General features: G+C 53.4%; 1 protein-coding gene across 1 annotated transcript; it reads right to left on the bottom strand.

Moving 5' to 3' along the window:
• Window positions 1-928: 928 nt before the first annotated feature.
• LONP1 (lon peptidase 1, mitochondrial) lies at window positions 929-21,432 on the bottom strand. Its single transcript, XM_063146870.1, has 18 exons — window positions 21,263-21,432; window positions 16,714-16,802; window positions 15,351-15,470; window positions 14,539-14,779; window positions 14,262-14,323; window positions 13,690-13,819; window positions 13,297-13,380; window positions 11,923-12,143; window positions 8,096-8,234; window positions 7,631-7,809; window positions 6,761-6,848; window positions 6,511-6,633; window positions 5,394-5,510; window positions 4,281-4,421; window positions 4,025-4,190; window positions 2,571-2,779; window positions 2,205-2,369; window positions 929-1,298 (listed from the first exon to the last, which is right to left on the bottom strand). Exons 1-18 carry the CDS (start codon window positions 21,344-21,346, stop codon window positions 1,134-1,136), a joined length of 2,523 nt encoding a protein of 840 aa, XP_063002940.1. The 5' UTR covers window positions 21,347-21,432; the 3' UTR covers window positions 929-1,133.
• Between the last annotated feature and the right edge of the window lie 487 nt (window positions 21,433-21,919).

Below are 21,919 nucleotides of genomic sequence, written 5' to 3'. Positions count from 1 at the left end.
CTCTGCTCAAACCCACGCGTGTGCAGATGCCTGCAGCCCCAGGTGAAATCCCCTCTTCATCCCAACAGTTAAAGCTGCAGGAGCCCTGCCCTCTTTAGCTAGAATGACTGAGATCAACTCAGCAGTCTTTTCATGAATAAAGCTAGAGATAAATTTAGATGCTGTCCTAGATTTAAAAAAAGGGGAGAAACAGAAACCAAATTGGGTAGTTTTACCTAGTGGTTGGAGGGGAGGAACCCTCCAAGGATCAAGTCCTAGCTTCGTGTGGTGTAACACCCTCTTCCTCCAGTGTAGGCGCTTTGCAGACTGGATTTCCTCTGAGATGAATCTAACTTGGGCTCCCCGTTCACAATCAGATGGACTCGATTTGGGAAAGCAACCCTGAGGCTGTAGTGCTCAGGCATAAACCTCGGAGGCCTTTGGCAACCAGATGGCCACAGCTTGCCATCAGGGACTAATCCTGCACTAATGAAAAGTTCCCAGAAGCTCTCAAGTGCTTCTCTATGGTATGGGAAGGAAGAGAGACTCTTTTTGCAACAAGGCGAACACCTGCCAATATTTAGAAATGCAAGGGAGAGGATTCTAACGCCCCTAACTCCAGCCATGAAATCCCCACTTCCTCCCCTTTTGCACCAGGTTCAGGAGGGAGCAGAGAAAGACACGGGGAACCTATAGGAAGCCTCATCAATGTTCCTTCTAATACTGAACGTTCGTGGCCCCGTGCCAATCACTTTGGAAACGGAACAGAATCATTGAGAAGAGGGGGTTTGCCGCATGTTTGGAGGTGGGATGTTGGATCCCTGAGGGGTGACGCTGTTTGTTTTAAATTTGAGGGCAAAATAAATATTGGGAGTCAAGACAGAACAACACCAGCAGGCAGCTGAATTTTTTAAGCCATAATAAGAAAAGATTAAAAGGAAGAGCAACATTCCGTTCCACTGGAAATACTTTTAATTAGTTCATAATTCAGATTGTTCGGTGTGGAGCAGGCTTCAGCGACCGAGTCAGCAGGAAACAAGGGCCATCCACTCTGCTCGAACCCACGCGTCTTGCTCCTGAACTGGGAGCACGGGCAGGAGGGCCCAGACCGGCATTGCGTGAAAGAGGCACCAAGACGCAGCCGTGGCTGCCGTTCACCGTCCCGGGGAATCGGGCTTTGGGAAAGCAATGTCAAATATTTCGTTATAGTGCTCCACAAAGTGTACTTCGAGTCCTTCCGTGATGAAGTCGGCAAGGTCGCCGTAATCCTTCTTGTTCTCTGATGGGAGGATGATACAGGAAACGCCGGCTCTCTTGGCCTGGGAAGAAAGGGGAAAAGCAGTCAATGCGTGCCTCTGAACATGCCTCCACCCCGCCAACATCCCCGCCTTGAGGGATCCCTACGGCCGGCCAAATAAATGGCTTTGGCACCAGACACAGACCAGTAGTGGGCAGGGAACACGTCCCGCAAGGCAATAATGAGGCTAGATGTACAAGAGAGATGGGGGCAGGGCCGGCGCTTCCATAGAGGCCAGTGAGGCGGCCGCCTAGAGCGCCAAGGTAAGCGCCCCTGGAAGTCGCCCTCCCAGCCTTCCGCCCTGCTCCCCAGCGTCCCTGGCTTGGCTTCAGCTGGGCGCCCGCCCAGCAGCCGAAGCCAACCCGGGACGCTGGGGTAGGGGAAGGAATGGCTCCACGTTCTGACTTCCGGTGCACGCTGGACATCAGAACGTGGAGCCGTCTGACTGCCCTCCCTCAGCTTCCTGGCTTGGTTTCGGCTGGGGGCTCCCAGCCAAAGACAAGCCGGGACGCTGGGGGGCGGCGAACGGACGGAATTGGAGCTGCCCGCCCACCCCACCGCAGCGTCCCGCCAAGCCAGGAGGACTTCAGGCGAGGGACAGGTAACCTGTCTCCGCCTACCTGGGGTGGGGGGGATACAGTGTGTGTGTGTGTGTGAAAGCAGCTCACCTTGCCTAGGGCGCAAAAAAGCCTGGCACCGGCCCTGGATGGGGGTGGGTGGCCATTGGCTTGCAACTCTCATCATCCCTCCGCACTGGGTAGGACTGATGCGAGTTGCCATCCGGATAAGAGGAACTGAATTTTTCTAGTGTTTTTCGGTCATTTTGATTTCCCACCCTTCCTTTTAAGCCTGGCGTCCGCCAGGATGAAAGGCGGTTCACCATTTTTAAAAAAACGGGAAGTAAAAGCCGGAAGGCTGCGCCGCTTACCGCGATGGTCTTCTCCTTGATTCCTCCTACGGGCAGGATCTTCCCCGTCAGCGACACCTCGCCGGTCATGGCCACGTTTTGCCTCACGGGCTCATCCATCGCCAAGGACAGCAAGGCCGTCACAATGGTGCAGCCGGCGCTGGGGCCGTCCTTCGGGGTGGCGCCCTGTGGGGAAAGATGAGCAGCGCTGGGTGGAGGAACTGCAGGGCTGTGCCTCTCTCTCGGAGACGCACACGAATGCAGGCACCTCTCTAGGGCCAGCGAAGTGGCTCGCGGTGCCAGAGTTTGGCCAGATCCCCAAACCTTAAAAAGAGGGGCACCGGTAGGACCCCGAAAGCACGGAGGCCGCGCTGGGGCCACACGTACCTCAGGCACGTGGAGGTGGATGTGGGAGGTCAGCAAGTACTCGTTGCCGGGCCTCTTCTGCATCAGGAAGGCCCGGGCAAAGGTGTAGGCGATCTTGGCGCTCTCCTTCATGACGTCGCCCAGCTGGCCCGTGACTTCCAGGGAGCCGTCCTGGTTCTCCTTGTCCTTTGGGCGCCGGGGGGACGTCTCAATGAACAAGGTGGAGCCACCTGGAAGAACAGCCGGGCAGGTGTGACTTCACAGCTGCGCCCCGCCGCCAGACCGGGAGGCCTACGAGTTGCCTAAGGGGATGCTGGCTGGCCAGCCCAAAGCCAGCTCTCTGCATGGATGCCTCCAGCAGGCTATGAGGGCCAAGGGCCTCTCCCTTTAGTTGCCCACAAGGGCAACCAGGGGCAGAAACAACTCCCCGCCGAGGTTACAACATCTGGGACTGTTCAGCTTAGAGAGCAGCCAAGTGAGGGGAGACGTGATGGAGGTGGACAAAATTATGCATGCTGCGGAGAAAGAGACATTTCCCTCCTTCTCATAACCCTAAAACCCAACGGGGTCATTATCCCATGAAGCCGACGGGTGGGAGATTCAGGAGAGATCACACAGCGCATATGAAACGACCACGAGATGGTCAGGACCACGAGATGGAGGGATGGCCGCCCGTTTGGAAGGGCTTTAAAAGCAGGGCTGGATCAATTCCCGGAGGAGAAAGCTGTCACTGGCTACTGGCCCTGATGGCTCTGTGCTAGCGACCAGTAGCTGGGGAACATGGGCGGACTGGGCTCATGCTCCGCTTGTGGGTTTCCCCTTTGGGGCAGCTGGCTGGCCACTGTGTGAACAGAATTCTGGACGAGATGAATGCTTTGGTCTGACCCAGCAGGGCTCTTCTGATGTCCCCTCGTGATGCATTGATGCATTGCCTCCAAACACGAAGGCCGTGGTTAAACAGCCGTTGGGAGACCATTCGGCTCCCGCCCTCCCTGTCCATAAATATTGCCTAACCGCCCTCCTCAAATGGCATCCAAGCCAGAATCCACCCCTGCGCCCTGTGTCAGGGCGCTCCATGTGAATCAGCCCTGCGCCTTGACCGCCTGCTCCTCCGCTTCCTGGGTCCCGCTTGAATCCTGACACCGTGAAAGGGGGACCTTTCCGTCTCTTTCTCCGCCCCGTGCGTCACTTTTCAAGCCCCCGCCCACTTAATCTGATTTGTACCCCGCCTTTCCATGTCGAAAACGACCCTCGAGGCGGCCGCGTCAGCTCGTTTTGAAGCCAGAGCGCCCCAAACTTTGAGTAACGTGCAGGGAAGGCGCTTCCGTCCCGCACCATGTCGGTTGCCCATTTCTAGCTCTGGGGTTGGGGGGGGGCAGCCAGAGAGAGCCAGAGAGCGCTCCTGCCCAAGGAAGACTTGAGGCCACGCTGAGATCTGCAGGCCCACACCCAAGTCCAGCCCCGATCCGCCTCACCCATGGCGGTCCAGGCGAGCCCCATCACCACGCCGGGCGGAGTCACGTCGTACATCCGGTCCACCGTGAAGATGGGCTTCCCCACAAAGTCCTGGAGGTTCTCCGGCGTCACCTCGACCTTCTCGGCTTCCCCGCTAACAATCTTATACGCGGATTTCCGGAGCACCTGCGCAGAAGGGAGGCGGTTCGGGCTTGCGGAGAGCGGGGGCCGAGAGCCCACCCAACCCACAAAAAGGACACGCTTCTGCCCCCCCACCTTCTCCACTTGCTTCTGGAGGTTCCTCACGCCGCTCTCCCGGCAGTACTGCTTAATGAGGACTGTCAGCACGTCCGGGGTGATGCTGGCCGTGGCCTCATCCAGCCCGCACAGGACCCGGGCTTGAGGGACCAAATACCGCTGGTGGGGGAAAGAAAGAGGAAAGGCACACAATGGATACAGACTCCAAAGAGGAAGATTTTTCCAATCCTGCCTTGAACCCAGTTCCGCCACTGTGCCTGCCTCCAGCCCAAACCCTTGCCTTGTAAGACTCAAGTACCAATGACAAACTCTGGGCAACTCTCGGGAGAATTCCGGGTTGTTTTACCCCTGAACATCCCAGAGTTCCGGGTTTGTATGTCAGGAAACAACCCAGGAATGGGGCGTTCCTAGGCTGTTAATTGAAAACGGAAGCGACGGGCATGCGGAAGGCAGCGAGCTCAGCTGCCCGCCCCCCATCCCTGCGTTAAAAACCCAGGAACTGGCCATGACAGTTGAAGTGGGTCTCAGCTACCAAGGATATTTCTGCTCTCTGGGTTTCTTGATTTCTCCGTTGTGACTGTAACTATGGGGCCTGTTTGAGCCTTCCTTGCGTTTATGAATGTGAGGTGTTTCTATGTGTTTGATTTCCTCAACCTTGTTCCGATTTGTAACGCTTAATTATTGAGAAGCGTTGCTATATTTTGCCGTGTAAATGTTTTGTGCTGGGTTTTACTGTGGAAACTCAGAGAGCAAATAAACCGATAATGATGGAAACGGAGGATAGTTAAAAAAAAACAAAATTAAACATGCATTTTAAATGTCTGCCTTGCTGCTCGGTTTTATTCCGCTTATACTTTGACATTGTGGTTTTAAGCTCCCATATTATATTTTACGCTGTATCTTACGGTTTTAATTTTCGTGCAACGCCCAGAGAGCTTCGGCTATTGGGCGGTATAGAAATGAAGGAAATAAATAAATGCATGTTCAGACTCCACGGCCTCCACTCTCTTTGCAGGTGGCAGCTGTTAATCATGCCGTTAAAATCCACCAGAAGCCAGAAACCAGCAACAGAACCAGGGAGAGGTGAGCAGCAGGGCCCGGCCAGCGTCGTCAAAACGGTTCGGCCCTCACCTCGGCTATCGCCAACTTCTCTTGGGCGACGTATCCCGAAATGTTGATCATCTCCATCCTGTCCCGCAGGGGCTCTGGGATCGTTTCCGTCACGTTGGCCGTACAAATGAAGAGAACCTGCAAAAGTCAAGGCGGAGAAGTCAGACAGGCGTGGGCGTGCAACCTCAGAGCGCTTCAGATGCTATTGCTGCGCTGCCCTGTAACCGGCGTGGCGCAGAGGGGAAGGATAAAAAGCGCGCTGCTGAAACGAAACGTCAGGAAGGTCGATGCAATTTAAAAGCCACCTTAAAAAACACACATTAAAAGCCCTTCCAACAAAGGGCCGCTTAAAAGACCGGGGGAGATAAACAAAGGCGTCTTTTGCACTCGGTGCAGGAAAGAACACGGAGTAGGTGGAAGGGGAATCCTTCGAGCTCAGCTATGTAACATGGGCTAGCCTTCCGCCCACCTGGTGCGCTCTAGATGTGTGGGGGCTACAGCTCCAAGCATCCCCCGGTAGCCCTCCCTGTTGCCTAGGCAGGCAAAGGCGGATGGGAATTGGCACTCCAACCCCGTCCCCGTTCCAGGGAGTTGCTGTGGCTGGCAGAGCCCATGGCACAAGAGGAAGAGTTCTGGGCTCCACAATTCAAGAAGGACGCAGACAAGCTGGAGCGTGTTCAGAAGAGGGCAACCAGGATGATCAGAGGTCTAGAAACAAAGCCCTATGAAGAGAGACTGAAAGAACTGGGCATGTTTAGCCTGGAGAAGAGAAGATTGAGGGGAGACATGACAGCACTCTTCAAATACTTAAAAGGTTGTCACACAGAGGAGGGCCAGGATCTCTTCTCGATCCTCCCAGAGTGCAGGACACGGAATAACAGGCTCAAGTTAAAGGAAGCCAGATTCCGGCTGGACATCAGGAAAAACTTCCTGACTGTTAGAGCAGTGCGACAATGGAATCAGCTACCTAGGGAGGTTGTGGGCTCTCCCACACTAGAGGCCCTTCAAGAGGCAGCTGGACAAGCATCTGTCAGGGATGCTTTAGGGTGGATTCCTGCATTGAGCAGGGGGTTGGACTCGATGGCCTTGTAGGCCCCTTCCAACTCTGCTATTCTATGATTCTATGAGAAGCACGTACCTTGGAGAGATCCACGGGGACGTCGAGGTAGTGATCCAGGAAGTTGGAGTTCTGCTCAGGGTCGAGGAGTTCCAGCAGAGCCGAGGAGGGGTCCCCTTGGTAGCCGCGCCCGATTTTGTCTACCTGCGCCACAGAACGGAGAGCCCGCTGCAGTCACACACACACACACACACACCCTTCTTTGCTCTGGGTGGCTGAAGGGCCCCGCAGGGCTCCGTTTTGAAGAGCCAGGGGAAAGGCGCCTCGTTACCTCGTCGATGAGGATCAGGGGGTTCTCCGTTTTGGTCTTCTTGAGGCACTGAATGATCTTCCCCGGCATCGCTCCCACGTACGTCCGCCTGCAGAGCGAGAGAGAGAGAACGCGCTTGGAGTCACACACACCAGCACTCGTGGGCAGATAAAGCAGAGCGAAGGGTGGTTGGCTTTTAAAAGTGCCTTCCTGACTTCCCACGATCCCAGGTTTAGATGTCTGGCCGTGAAAGGCATAGATGGGACAGGAAAAAGCGGCACCGGGCCAAGAATTCATCTCCCTGGCAATCTGCGTTTTTACTTTTAAAGAGAGTTATGTGGACAAGTTTCTGGTCCTCATGGATTGAAAGACTTAGTTGAAAATTAAAAAAGCCAGTACTGTTTATTATAGTTAGCAGAATTCAGACCGGTCGCTGAACCAAGCTTTCCCCAGCACACAACTCAGAATATTTATTTTACTTTTTTAAAAAGGGTATTTATTTGAAGTGTTTCTACTCAAACCCTTCCTCCAAAAGGAGCACAGGTCAGCTTACAAGGTTAATAAAGCCCTGGGCCAATATAAAACAACCATAAAATGGAATTTCCACACTGAACTAATTAAAATACAACAAGAATAAAAGGCCAACAAGGCAAGAACCAAACGCTTCTGTAGATAAAAAGGTAACGGACGTTTAAAAATACACACACACACACACAGACACAGAGCCCGGGGAGCTAAGGGCACCTCTCCTGGGAGGGAGTTCCAAAAGGTGGAGGGGCCATCACTGTGAAGGCTGCGGTGGGAAGGACGGCGATTCCCCATCCTGGTACCGCAACCGCCATCTTTTGGGGCGGGCCCTACGGAGGGAGAAGAGGGCCGAGCCGGACGTACCTGTGCCCTTTGATTTCTGCCACGTCTGTCATGCCGCCGACGCTGAAGCGGAAGTACTCCCGGTTCAAGGCGCGGGCGATGGAGCGGGCGATGCTGGTCTTGCCGACCCCGGGGGGGCCGTAGAAGCAGAGGATCTTGCCCTGGGTGGAGCCCCGCAGCTGGCTGACGGCGATGAACTCCTGTGTGTGTGTGTAAGGAAGGAGTTTAGCAGATCACCCGGCAGGCCCCCCAAAACCCACACACAGACCCCGAGTGGGATCTAAACAGGCCCCAAACCCATCCGGAACCACCCGACAACGACTTCACTGGCTGGGCAGGCAGGTGAGAGAATAGGCGTGGGACCAACGATCCGGTGCTCCGCCGCGACGCGCCCTCCCCCCTCCCCAAATCCCAGGTCTGCCGGCCGCCTCAAGTTGTGCCCAGGCCCAGCGGGGTCTCCCAAGGACTGGGACCCGTGGACCTTACCAGCACTCTCTTTTTGACGTCGTCCATGCCGTAATGGTCCTCCTCCAACACCGCCTGGGCTCTGGACAGGTCCAGGTTCTCCTCGCTGCACTTGCCCCACGGGATGGAGGTCAGCCAGTCCAAGTAGTTCCGCGTGACGCTGGAGGAGACCAAAACCGCAGAGCCGCCCATGAGCGCCAACCCCGTGGCATGGAGGGGCCTGCCCAAACCCCGTGCCTTCTGAGCCTCCGTTCTCCCCGCCCTCCGAAATAGGCGGAATAAGATCCAGGGCGGTTTCCTCTGGGGTCTACAGACCAGCTTTCCCCACAACCCGGCGTCCTCCAGATCTGTTGGACTACAATCCTCAGCAGGAGAGACAGGGCCGTCTCGGTGGTGGCTCCCAGACTCTCAAAGGCAGCCCAAGAGGGAGCCTGCACCGTCACGGATTTCTTCTTTACTCCCGTCGGCTTCTGACGCAAGTTCTAAACTTGCCATGCTTCTAGAGATCCTTCATATTCCTGTTTCATATTCTAATTGCTGCACTTTGATAGCTATTATCGGCTCGGTGCCATATATCATTTCTGTCCCGTCGACTTTTCCTATTTTTATAGCAAGCCACACGGGGATAGGTTTGAAAATAAATAAATAAATACACAAACAGGATAGAAATGAGAAACGTCCCCCATCTCACTCCACACCCTGAAATGGCAGAGACCTGCATCGTCTGGGGACCGTGAGGCAGCAGGAAGGCGCCCCACCAGAGGGCTTTCTTGGGGAGGAAGGGGTTGCCTTCAGCGCCCGAAAGCCCCTCCCGGCCATCCAAGTCAGGAAAAACTTCCTGACTGTTAGAGCGGTACGACAATGGAACCAGTGACCTAGGGAGGTGGTGGGCTCTCCCACACTAGAGGCCTTCAAGAGGCAGCTGGACAACCACCTGTCAGGGATGCTTTAGGGTGGATTCCTGCGTTGAACGGGGTGTGTGTGTGTTATTATTATTATTATTATTTATTTATATAGCACCATCAATGTACATGGTGCTGTACAGAGTAAAACAGTAAATAGCAAGACTCTGCCGCATAGGCTTACAATCTAATAAAATCATAGTAAAACAATAAGGAGGGGAAGAGAATGCCAACAGGTACAGGGAAGGGTAAGCAGGCACAGGGTAGGGAAAAACTAACAGTAGAAAGTAACAGTAGAAGTCTGCACAACATCAAGTTTTAAAAGCTTTAGGAAAAAGAAAAGTTTTTAGTTGAGCTTTAAAAGCTGTGGTTGAACTTGTAGTTCTCAAATGTTCTGGAAGAGCGTTCCAGGCGTAAGGGGCAGCAGATGAAAATGGACGAAGCCGAGCAAGGGAAGTAGAGGCCCTTGGGCAGGCGAGAAACATGGCATCAGAGGAGCGAAGAGCACGAGTGGGGCAATAGTGTGAGATGAGAGAGGAGAGATAGGAAGGAGCTAGACCGTGAAAAGCTTTGAAGGTTAACAGGAGAAGTTTATATTGGATTCTGAAGTGAATTGGAAGCCAATGAAGAGATTTCAGAAGCGGAGTAACATGGTCGGAGCGGCGTGCTAAGAAGATGATCTTTGCGGCAGAGTGGTGAACAGAAACCAACGGGCTGATGTGAGAAGAAGGAAGGCCAGAGAGAAGAAGGTTGCAGTAGTCCAACCGTGAAATAACCAGTGCATGAACAAGCGTCTTGGCAGAAGAGACAGACAAAAATGATCGAATCCTGGCAATATTATACAGGAAAAATCGACAAGATTTAGCTACTGCCTCAATATGAGGAATAAAGGAGAGCGAGGAGTCGAAGATAAAGCCAAGGCTACGAGCTTCCTTGACCGGAGTAAGCGTAACATCATTGACAGTAAGAGAGAATGAGAGATGAGGAGAAGGTTTAGGAGGAAAAACAAGCAATTCAGTCTTTGCCATGTTAAGCTTCAAGCGACGATGAAGCAGCCAAGCTGAGATATCTGAAAGACATGCCGAGATACGATCGTGAACATCAGGAGAAAGTTCCGGAGATGACAGATATAGTTGTGTATCATCGGCGTACAGATGATATTGGAGACCATGAGATTGAATAAGCTTGCCCAAGGGCAACATGTATAAGGAAAACAACAACGGGCCAAGCACCGAGCCTTGCGGAACCCCTACTGAAAAGGGAAAGGAGGAAGACGAGCTGCCATTAGTCAACACGCTGAAAGAGCGACCCGCTAGATAGGAGGCAAACCAGTTATAGACAGAGCCACAAAATCCAAGGTCATGAAGGGAATCTAAGAGAAGATCATGATCAACCGTGTCAAAGGCTGCAGTTAGATCAAGGAGAATAAGAACGGAATAATGGCCTTTAGACTTGGCAGTAAGGAGATCATTGGTGATCTTAGTAAGGGCTGTTTCGGTGGAATGCAGAGGACGGAATCCAGATTGAAATGGATCCAAAGCAGAGTTACTAGAAAGAAAGTCAAGACAGCGAGAGTAGACCGCACGCTCCAGGATCTTTGAAACAAACGGCAACAAAGAGACAGGTCGGTAGTTAGACAGAGATAGCCTATCAAGAGTAGGTTTCTTGAGAATGGGAGAGACTGTAGCATGTTTAAAAGCAGAAGGAAATGAACCAGAGGACAGAGAAAGATTAATAATATGTAGCAAGGAAGGGAGGATAGCAGGAATAAGATTAATAAAGACGCGAGAAGGAATCGGATCACGAGAACAAGTGGAAGGCTTCGAAGAGCGCAGTATTGTAGACAGTTCATCCGCAGAGACCGAAGGAAACGCAGAGAAATTTGCAGGAGGAGCTGACAGATGAGGAACAGGAACTGGAAGAGGGGCAGAGCTGGCCAGATCAGAGCGGATAGTTTGGATTTTAGCATTGAAAAAAGAGGCAAAGTTGTTAGCAGACAGAGAGGCGGGGAGAGATGGCGGATTAGGCTTCAGAAGAGAATTGAAGGACGCAAAGAGCCGCTGAGGATGCCTAGCATTTGACTGGATCAGCGTTGAGTAGTACTGCTGTTTGGCCAGTGAGATGGCAGAAGAGAAAGAGGAAAGTACAAATTTGTAATGGACAAAGTCTGCCCGGTCCCTGGTCTTACACCAAAGGCGTTCAGCTGCCCGGGAACAAGAGCGAAGGTAGCGGAGGAAAGAGCTGAGCCACGGTTGGGGTTGAGAAGGGCGAACTATCCGAGTTGTAGATGGAGCAAGATTATCAAGAGTTGAAGATAAGGAGGAATTAAAGAAGGAGACAGCTGAGTCCAAGGAGACAGCCGAACAGACAGAAGGAAGGGAGGAGGCTAGGGACTGGGAAAAAGCCTCGTAATTGATAGATTGCAAGTCACGACAAGAGCGAGAAGCGGGACGTGAAGGAGGAGGATTATGAGTAATATTGAAAGAAACTAGGTGATGATCTGACAGCGGAAAGTGAGCAGTAGAAAAGACCAACACAGAGCAATTCCGAGTGAGAACAAGATCCAGACAGTGTCCAAGGGAATGTGTGTGTTTATTTATTATTTATTTATTGCATTTCTATACCGCCCAATAGCCGAAGCTCTCTGGGTGGTTTACAATGGCCTTATAGGCCCCTTCCAACTCTACTATTCGATGATTCCAAGTCCCACCGTGAGGTACAGACACAGCTTTGCCCCGTGAGGTTTCCACCTCCGCAAAAACACATTATCAGGAGAGCGGCCTTCTCCAACCCGGCTCGTTCCGGACTGCAAACCCAGCCGGGCGTCTGGCAGGAACCGGGCTGGAGAAGGCTGCTTTACAGCAGGCCCGGCCTAAAAGCGCTCCCCTCCCAGAGGACCTGTCCAGAGGCAGACGCACCCAGCCCAGATACATGGCGAGGGCTCACTTGAACTCCGAGGAGTGATTATCCAGCAGGCCCAGCTTGTTCAACTCCTCGTCGATCACCTCCATGACGTGCTTAGGCACCACGAGCTCCTTCAGGCGCTCCCGGAACTTTTCCTCAATGGCGTCTTTGTCCTCCTTCTCCAAGCCCAGCTCCTTCTTGATGATCTTGAGCTGTTCTTGCAGGAGGTACTTGCGGTGCGTCTGCTTGATCTTCTCCTCCACCTGCGGGGGGGGGGGGATGCAAAAAGGCCGCCCTGAGCCCCTGAAAGACGGCAGCTTAGGAAATACACCCCCCTTCCCCACGCATCAGCTGTCCGCCCGTGCAACTCGAAGACACTGCATCACAGAGCGAGGGAAAGAGCAATTCCCGGCGGGGGCTTTGTTGGCAGGGTGTTGTTCATCAGTGAATGATCATGAACAGCCCAACTAGAGATCAAAGCTGCTCGGCAGGGCCCAGCGGTCTTAAAAAGGGTGCCAGGGAACGCTGCACGCTCCCGCCCATCTCCCAGGAAGAAGACGAGCAGCCAAGCCCCAAACATCAGACAGAGAAGGAAGAGCGAAGGAGTGCTTCTTACGCCCTGCCTTGCCAGAAAGAACGCCTCTGGATCTAAGAACTGGTGCCAGGTGCTGCTGTTTTCCTCCTCCCTCCCCCTCCCTCCTCCTTTCGTGTGGCGTCTTTCAGATCAGAGGCTCTCATTATGAGTCTTCATAACCTGCTCTATGTGTGTGTGTGTGGGGGGCTGTTTATGGCTGACGTGTGGGGTAAAAACACTGTTAAGTAAAATGAATAAACAAGGGGGCGACTTCTGCATTCATGTCCTGCTAAAGGGCCCCCGCATAGGCGGTGGAAGCGGGTGTCTCTGACGTCAGTGGGGCAGGGAATCCGCTCTGGGTTTCACAGTCAGGACTCCAGAGGAGCCTCACGACGTGCAGAGCTCCGACTGGTTCTGACCGAAACCCGGAACGGATTCCCCGCCCCAAGGACATGCAAGCGACCGGCCTCCGCTGCCTGCAGGTAGCTGGCTGGACACAGTGAGAAACGAGACCTGGGATGAGACAGACCGTTGGACCGACCCAGCAGGGGCGCTTTTGAGGCAGGCGAAAGGCAGCTCAGCCATTAGGGCGACTGCCGTGAGAAGCCACCGGGTGGCTCTCCGAGATTTCGCCGGGAGAGGAGGGATGCAGCCACGGACACGCCCCTCTTTCCAGGCCCAAACCCATTTCGTCCTTGGGACGGGGCTCCAGGCGCCCCTCTCCTGCCCCAGTTCCCGCCTCCCTCCATAAGAGGCTGACAAGGAGGCCAGAAGGCCCACAGCCGTCCCCGAACCTTGCAGGGGGCCAAAGGCGCCTCAGCTTCCCCCCTGCTGGGCCTTACCTCTCGCCCGAGACGCTGCTGCAGCTTGCTCAGCTCAAATTCTTTCTTGAGCAGCGAGAGCGCTTTGTAGAGACGTTTCGGGATCTAGGGGGAAAGGAGGCAGCAAACTCAGAAGGGGTCACATTTGGCCAAGGGGCGCGGAGGCTCAGGCCGCGGCCCGAACTCTGTGGCCCTCCATGGGTCGTTCCCCAATATCGAATGGCTGAAATGCCTCTCCTAAGACCCAGAGACAGGCAGTGAAAAGCTTTAAGCCAAGATGGACTGGTGTTCTGGCCCTGCCCCTTCCCTTGGGAGGCAGCCCCCGAGAGCTTCTCTGGCTGGAAGAGGTTCCCCACCCGTGCTTCAGGGCAGGGCGCGCTCCCGCCAGGCCCCTCCCGGGCCTCCTCTCCTTACGTTCGTTTCTTCCAGGATGTCCTGCAGCTCGTGCGACTCGGCCCCCGTCAAGGCGGCCCCCATGTCGCTCAGGTAGATGGGGTTGTCCACCACCCGCTGCCCGGCCTGCATCATCTGGAGCACAGATTCCCTGCGAGGAACCGAGAGGGTTTTGCCGTGCGAGCCGGTAGGGGTGTTACGGAACGGGGTGTTAAGGGGCCCCGGGCCACACTCAGCGGGACTTCGGAGAACACCGCTGCTCCCGCACGGAGCCAAGCTGCAGGCCGGCAGCAGCGTTGCCCTAGGGTCTCCGGCAACGAAAGAGCCTCCCCATCGTCTGGGACCTGAGGTCCTTCGGGCAGGAGACACTGCCGGGGACGGAACAGAAGGCCCGTACAGGGGCTCTGCTACCGCGGCCGCAAGACTCAAGCGGCAGGCTCAGCCCACACCCAGCCGCAGGCATGAAAGCCCCACCAGGGTTTACGCATGGCTCGACCGAGGCCGCCTTTCCCAGCCTGGTACCCTCCGGATACCAGGGGAGGCGGAAGAAAGCGTTACAGGTCTATTCACGTGTCACAGGTATAGGAACGTACCTGTAAAGAGGATTCAAGGCAATGATGTCCCGGATCGTCTTGACAATTTCCGCCGTCAGAGCCTGCCGCGATTGGAGAGGGGGGGACACACTCAGAAGGGTGGGTCCTTTATTTCCACTTACAGCAGGCCTCACCCACCTGCTCCCACCCCAAGAGACTCTGGTGTAGCCCCGGGCCAAAACAGGTCTATCCGCTCTGCCCCCTTGTAGCCTCCGTCTCCAGGCGCCAAACGGAGGAGCCGCTGCCCCCCCGCCCCTCCCTGTGCCCCCTCACTCACTTTGACCTCTTCGGTGACCTGGAACTCCTCGTGGGCCACGTTGTCCACCTCCACCATGAGCACCTCGGCCTGGGAGGCCTCCAGCGGTTCCAGCAGCACCGCGGCCGGCATCTCCTCGGCCTCCAGCGAGGGCACCTCCGCCTCCTCCTCCCGCTTGGAGCGCTTCGGCTTCCGGCGGGCCTTGGCCTGCTTGGCGTCCGGCTCCTCGGCCTCAACCTCCAGCCGCTTGTTGATACGGATCCTGGCCCCCCGGGGACAAAACAAGGAGCAGGCTGCCTCAGGAAGGCTAGGGCCGGAGCTTCTGCTTTGGTCAGAGAAGGCCCCGAGAGCGGCTCCAGGCCTGGATCCGTCCCTATGGGCAGGAAGGGTCCCAACACCCCTCACAGGCATGCAGCACCCCGGGCGATTCCAGGCAAGTCCATTTTCAACTGACGACGAACAGCTTGGTGGTGGTGGGACGACAAAAGGACCCATGCTCCCCCACCCACCCACCCACCCGGTAGATGGAGACGCAAAGCTTCTCCAGCCCAGAAACGCCCTCCTAGTATTTATTTATTACATATTTATACTGCCCAACAGCCAAGGCTCTCTGGGCAGTTCACAATTAAAATTGAAGTCAGAATTCAGAACTTGAATGCGGGTGCCGCTACAGAGAAGGCCCTGCCGTCGAGGTTCTTCGTGACGGCATTCTGTTCATCTTGGCCACTTCCCCGAGGGTTTGCATCCTTCCGTAGCCCTTTGTCCTCAAGTGACGTTAACTGCGCCGAGGTGGACAAAACAGGGGAGCTGGGGACCGCGGGAGGAGGCCTTACCTCCGATGCCCCATGACAATCATGCGTAGCCTGTCTCCCAGGTCTTGCATCTCATGGATCTGGACGAAAGTCCCCGTCTGGTAGATTTCATTCAGGTTCTCCACCACATCCGATTCATTGCTGGCAAGAACAGCAAAGGAGAGGAAACAAACTTTGAAATCACCCCTCCAGCCCAAACCTGAGATGCATTTGCTAATCTTATAGAATCATAGAATAGCAGAGTTGGAAGGGGCCTACAAGGCCATCGAGTCCAACCCCCTGCTCAATGCAGGAATCCACCCTAAAGCATCCCCGACAGATGCCTGTCCAGCTGCCTCTTGAAGGCCTTGAGTGTGGGAGAGCCCACAACCTCCCTAGGTAACTGATTCCATTGTCGCACTGCTCTAACAGTCAGGACGCTTTTCCTGATGTCCAGCTGGAATCTGGCTTCCTGTCACTTGAGCCTGTTATTCCATGTCCTGCACTCTGGAAGGATCAAGAAGAGATCCTGGCCCTCCTCTGTGTGACAACCTTTCAAGTATTTGAAGAGTGTTATCATGTATCCCCTCAACCTTCCCTTCTCCAGGCTAAACAGGCCCAGTTCTTTCAGTCTCTCTTCATAGGGCTTTGTTTCCAGAGCCCTGATCATCCTGGTCGCCCTCCTCTGAACATGCTCCAGCTTGTCTGCGTCCTTCTTGAATTGTGGAGCCCAGAACTGGACGCAATACTCTAGATGAGGCCTGACCAGGGCCGAATAGAGAGGAACCAGTACCTCACGCGATTCGGAAGCTATACTTCTATTAATTAACTTCCAGAGTTTATCTTTTTATTTTCCTTTTTGAAGTTTTATTTGGACATACAACATACAAAAAACCAAAGCGATCCCAGAAGGTAGAACAAGACATACGCAAAAGACTTCCAAATTACAATGAGATCCCCAGCAAATCAGGAACTAAGCTTTAAAATGCCGTCTATAATTGCAACAGGTGAGGAAGCCACGGTTAAAAACTACCCTCTCATTCTGATAGCCCACAGGGCCATTCTGCTAGCTTTGGGCGTCTGACCAGCAAGGCTCCCCAATCACGTTTAGGTCTTGTGGGTGTATTGGAAATTTAGAGGGAGTGTCGTGGGCATCCCATGTAAAACTCACAAAGATCCACTCGGCTCCGTGCCTTCGATTCACAACTTTGTGCAACAAAGCGTTAGATCTGTGGGTTTTACTGTGTCTTTACTATAGACACCAACGGGCAGCATCTAATGGCCCACCCATTGAAGTGAGTGGGCCTAGTCTAAATCGACATTTCCCTTCTTGCTACCGTGTCACAGGCCACGGTGCAGCTCTAGAAGAAACCCCAATCAGCGCTGTGAGAAAAACTTAGCTTACTTGTCGTCCTTCTTGAGAAACACTCCCGCATACGGCTGAGCCAGGCTGACTTTCCTCCTGAGCAGGTCAACGAGTTTCTTGTTTTTCACCTAGGAGTTAAGACAAGGAAGCCTGAGACAGGGTCAAAGGTGGTTCTGGACAGGGAGAAGAGCAGCCTGAGCGCTGAGCTTCAGCCACGACATTCCGGAAAAGGGTGACAACGTGTTACGGCCGTCAACCAGATCCGTTTCAATGATTAATTGTAATATTTTAAACATTTTTAGTGCTCTAATAGTTTGATATTTTTATTGTTGCACTATTGGTTTGTTTGTCTTTTAACGAATGTCAGCCACCCTAAAGGCATCTGCCAGTTAGCTGGTAGATAAATTACACAAACAAGCTACCAGCTGTTTGTGTAATTGCGACGAAGCTGAGCAGAATTAACTTGCAGAACAGAAGGTCCCGATGGAGGTTGATCCAGGAAACACAGGACTTCCAACACCAGCATTCCTGTTCTTAGTGGTGCCAAAAAAAATGAACCACGACTAAGGTATTATAAAAACAATGACAACTCTCCACTAAAATGCATATAGAAGACAATATTTATTTATTTACTATATTTATATCCCACCTTTTTTCCTCCAAGGAACCCAAGGCGGCGTACATAATCCTCTGCCTCTCCATGTTATCCTCACAACAACCCTGTGAGGTAGGTTGGGCTGAGAGTCTGTGACTGGCCCAAAGTCACCCAGGGGGTTTCCATGGCCGAGGGGGGACTAGAACCCGGATTTCCCGACTCCCAGTCCAACACCTTCACCACTACACCGCAAATAAACCTGCTTTACCCAACCTGGTGCTGTTCAGTTGTGTTTGACTACAACTCCTAGCATCCTCCAGACAGCACTGCTGGGAGTTGTACCTACATCAAGAAAGCAACAGGCTGTTATATACATCGACCCGCGAGTCACCCCCCCACCCCATTTAACACTCTGGGATTTCATTCCAGGTAAAAACATCGCACAGATTCTGCTGTGATTTACGCACGGCGAGAACGGCACTGAAGGCTCTGTTAGAACCCTGAAACTGGAGTTAAAATCCCATGTGCCCCTGACCCCTGCAACACACACACACACACACATATGCACTTTTGTTTGCGTGGGAATCAAAGGCGAGAACGCGGCACCAAGGTCTCCTTCGACCTCATACAAGAACTTTGCAGAACGTTCCGTCCTCTCTTCGTCTGGCCCTGTCTTACCAGCGTCCACAGCGCAAGGGCCTCTTGCACTCTGCACTAGTCTTTCTACCAAGGGTAAAACCGAGACGGTGGGATGCGTGTCCATGTATGGGACCGTAGTGCCTTTTGAGTAGAGCTGGAAAAATCAATTCAAGAGGAAGGATGGAAAGAGACCCTTCTCGAGATTTTGCTAACACGAAAGCTGCCATGGCAATTTTTGCTTCAAACCACTCAACCGAAAGAGCTTTTAAACTCTTCTGGAAATGAGTGGCACAAATAATATGATGAAATATGCTGAAAAGTCCAGCAGATGCCTGACATGTGAGTCACATCCTAAATCCCCCGATATGCCTGGAAATGTGAAAACGTGCCTTTTGAGAGTAAAAGGGCACACATCCATACGACAAAATGTTTTCAAACCTGTTTTAGCCTCCCACAAACGAGAAACAAACCCTGGACGTGAGCCTACCCCCAATTTCATGGGCTTCCCCCCCACTTAATGCAGGATGTTCCCGGTTCCCACAGATCCCTGTCACGTGTTCTCTCAAACGCTCCCCCAGGGGAAAGATAGCAAAGAGTGAGCCAGCAACCCCCACGTAGCCCTGAAAAAACTGGCAACCAGGCATCTGAAGCACCGCCAAGGACACCGTCGCTAAAATTGGCAAGAAGAGAAAAGCAGGGTCCAGAATTACGACTTTGTTCAAGGGCTGACATGCCAAAGTATGTACACCCGATCCATGACAATACCTCAGGCCAAAGCAGTGGGTGACCTGTCCCGGGGGTGGAGGGAATGAGCCCTCCATATCCAGCGCTTTTGCTGCCTGAAACCGTAGAAGCAGTGAAAGACGCAGCACACTGAAAGCTTAGAATTTATCATTGTAAAAATCAGCCTCAAAATCCTTTGCCGTTGAGTACGTCGAGCGGCCTCCCCTGGGGAGAGTGTGTGGGACTGCAAGTCCCATCAACCCCAGCCATGCTGGCCTTGAGGGGGGATTGATAGGCGTTGCGGTCTGACACACCTAGAGGGCGCCCAGGGTGGGCGAGGCTGATTAGGAGGAATCGTATCCAGGCAAAACGCTGGTGCTTCCGAGCCAAATGTAAAGCCCTTTTTCTCCCTTGAAACTAAATCACCGCGTATCACCAGCAGTACATGGAGTCAAACTGAGCAAACGACTATGCTCTCTGCTCCCAAGGAGCTTACAGTCGAGATGTGGGCAGTACCGGAGAAAGGGTCATACTGCTGTTGTCAAAAATGGATACTGTTTTATACTGGTTCTATATTTTGGATGGTTTTAAATTACGCATACTGTTTTAACGTTCACTGTTTTTAACTTTTGTAAACCGCCCAGAGAGCTTCGGCTATGGGGCGGTATATCAACTTAATAAATAAATAAAATAAATTTCGGGCGAGGGACTCTTCCACATGCAAAAAAGAAGCTGCCATCATTTATTCATATCCGCATCAAGACAGGAGATGGTTTCTCCCCTCTCCCAAATCTCTCCTCCTGTGGCAAGAATATGGAAGGTGGGAGTGGGCTATCCAGGGCTGCAATGCCCATCATCCCTGACCAGGCTGGTGGGTGGGATGGGTGTCTATCCCAGCCCACCCACCCCACAGATGTCCAGGATTACAATTCCATTCATCCCTGACAAGGGACCATGGTAACTGGGGCTTATGGGGCGTAGAGTCCACACCATGACAGGAGATCCTTGCTCCCCTTTCCTCCCTAGTTTCATGGGGTGGTATAGAAAAGTCAACAATAATAATAACAATGATAAATACAGCAAGGACATGAAGAGCGTCTAATAATAATAATAATAATAATAATAATAATAATAATAATAATAATATTTTTCTTACCCGATTAAGAAAGCAGATCAAAAGCATAGCATACATGATTAAAAAAATCCTTAAAACATTCTAACATTTCACCAGATCAGCCAGCCGGAATAGATCAGCCTTTATTGCTTCTTTAAATGCTAAGAGACTGTTTTTGATGGTTTTGAATTTTGTATATTGGTTTTTAACGTTCACTGTTTTTAACTTCTGTAAACCGCCCAGAGCGCTTCGGCTATGGGGCTTGATATAAATGCAATAAATCAAATCGATCAAGTTGAAGGATCTCCTCCAAGGCTGCAGCGCCCAGCCTCCATGCTGCCCAGGGGCTGATGGGACCTGGAGTCCCCCCCTCCTTCCTTCCTTGGTACTCTGTTCTTTTGATGTTATCTTTCTGCCCCAGTTTGTGGTCCTTGGTTTCTGAAGATGCTGGACTTCTGGCCCAAGGAACAGCCCACCTGCAGCAGGCCCATGAGCTGGCTGGACACCCTTGCTGTGGTACTTGTTGGATGGCAGCCTTGGGGCGCCTAGATACTAAGTGCAGGGAGTTGGATGAGGAGAGTGCAGGGAGTTGGTCGTTTTATTATGGTTTTAATTTTTGTGAACCACCCAGAGAGCTTCGGCTATTGGGCGGTATAAAAGTGCAATAAATAAATAAATAAATAAATAATAATAAAAAGACGCAAAGCTGCATTGCGCTTGCGTTTGCCCATTGCCACCTACAATGGTCAGGGAGGAGGTTTCCCCACTGTGAGCCAAGCAGCTCCATCCAAGACCGCACGCAGCACATGGGCTCCGTGGCCTTTGGGGTGCACACAGAGTTTTTCACCCACGCTCATAGTATCTGTTATTTCCTGCACAATGAGGCCTGGCAGGAGTGAGGCCACGAGACCGTACACAGCTGGGACATAGGAGAGATTGTTTGGGAAGGAACTGTGGAAATAGATTAGTATGGCTCCTGAAGAATTGGCCATTTATTTATTTACTACACTTATATACCGTCCCCATAGCCAGAGGCGGTTTACAAACATTCTAAAATTGAGATAAAAACAAGTATACAAAATTTAAAACACAGAACATACACACACAAAGCATTAAAAACCGTTAAAAAACAGCAACTAAATATATGGGTGATTAAAATGTGCCGCCATATGCCTGGGCAAAGAGGAAAGTCTTAACCTGGCGCCGGAAAGACAGCAGCGTTGGCGCCAGGCGAGCCTCATCAGGGAGATCATTCTACATTCTGGGGGCCACCACCGAAAAGGCCCCGTCCCTCATTGCCACACTCCGAGCCTCTCTCGGAGTAGGCACCCGGAGGAGGACCTTAGATGTTGAACGTAGTGAACGGGCGGACTTTGATCATCCAATAAATACTGGATGATCAAAGCAAATGTGTGTTTTATTCAGTATTTTATTTTATTTTAATCCTACTTTTCAGACCGGGATTTCCTCTCAAACCATCTAAAGCTTTGTTTTTCTCTTTCCCCCTCCCTCCTCACCTCGATGATCTTGATGAAGCGGGGGAAGACGGGGTTCCTGGCCACGGCGATGAGGGGCACGTGCGGGACGTGCTCGGGCACCATGAGCGGCGCCAGCGCCGTCACCACCGGCGGCCCGCCAGAGTCCGAGCCCGGGGGGCCGTCGCCGGAGCCGGGCAGGCCACCGCCCTCTGAGCCCAGGCCGCCGCCTTCGGGCCCCTCCAGGCCGTCCCCGTCGCCGCCGCCGCGCTGGGCGAGCACGAGCCGGGCAGCAGCAGGAGGAGGAGGAGGCGCCGAGGCCGCCCAGGGCCCCGCGGAGGCTGGCCGGGGCAGGGGCGCCGAGTAGAGGCGGCCCCGCAGGCGCCAGGCCCGCCCGGCAGGCCGCCCGCAGCGCCACAGCAGCGACCGCACCGCCGCAGCCGCCATCTTGACGGCGAGGGCAGAGACGCCGGCGCGCGCGAGTGACGCCATCGCCGCGCGCCCCCCCACTCCTCAAGGCGAGCGAGCGGGGGAGGAGAGCAGCCGCCATCTTGACGGCGAGGGCAGAGACGCCGGCGCGCGCGAGTGACGCCATCGCCACGCGCCCCCCCTCTCAAGGCGAGAAAGCAAGGGAGGAGCGCAGCGCCCACTTCCGGCGAGGAGGAGTGGAGAAGGGAGAGGAAGGAGCGGCGCATTGGG

The sequence above is a fragment of the Elgaria multicarinata genome, chromosome 23 (genome assembly GCF_023053635.1).
Source record: "Elgaria multicarinata webbii isolate HBS135686 ecotype San Diego chromosome 23, rElgMul1.1.pri, whole genome shotgun sequence".
NCBI lineage: Eukaryota > Metazoa > Chordata > Lepidosauria > Squamata > Anguidae > Elgaria > Elgaria multicarinata.
This window is presented reverse-complemented; position numbering and strand designations above follow the sequence as displayed.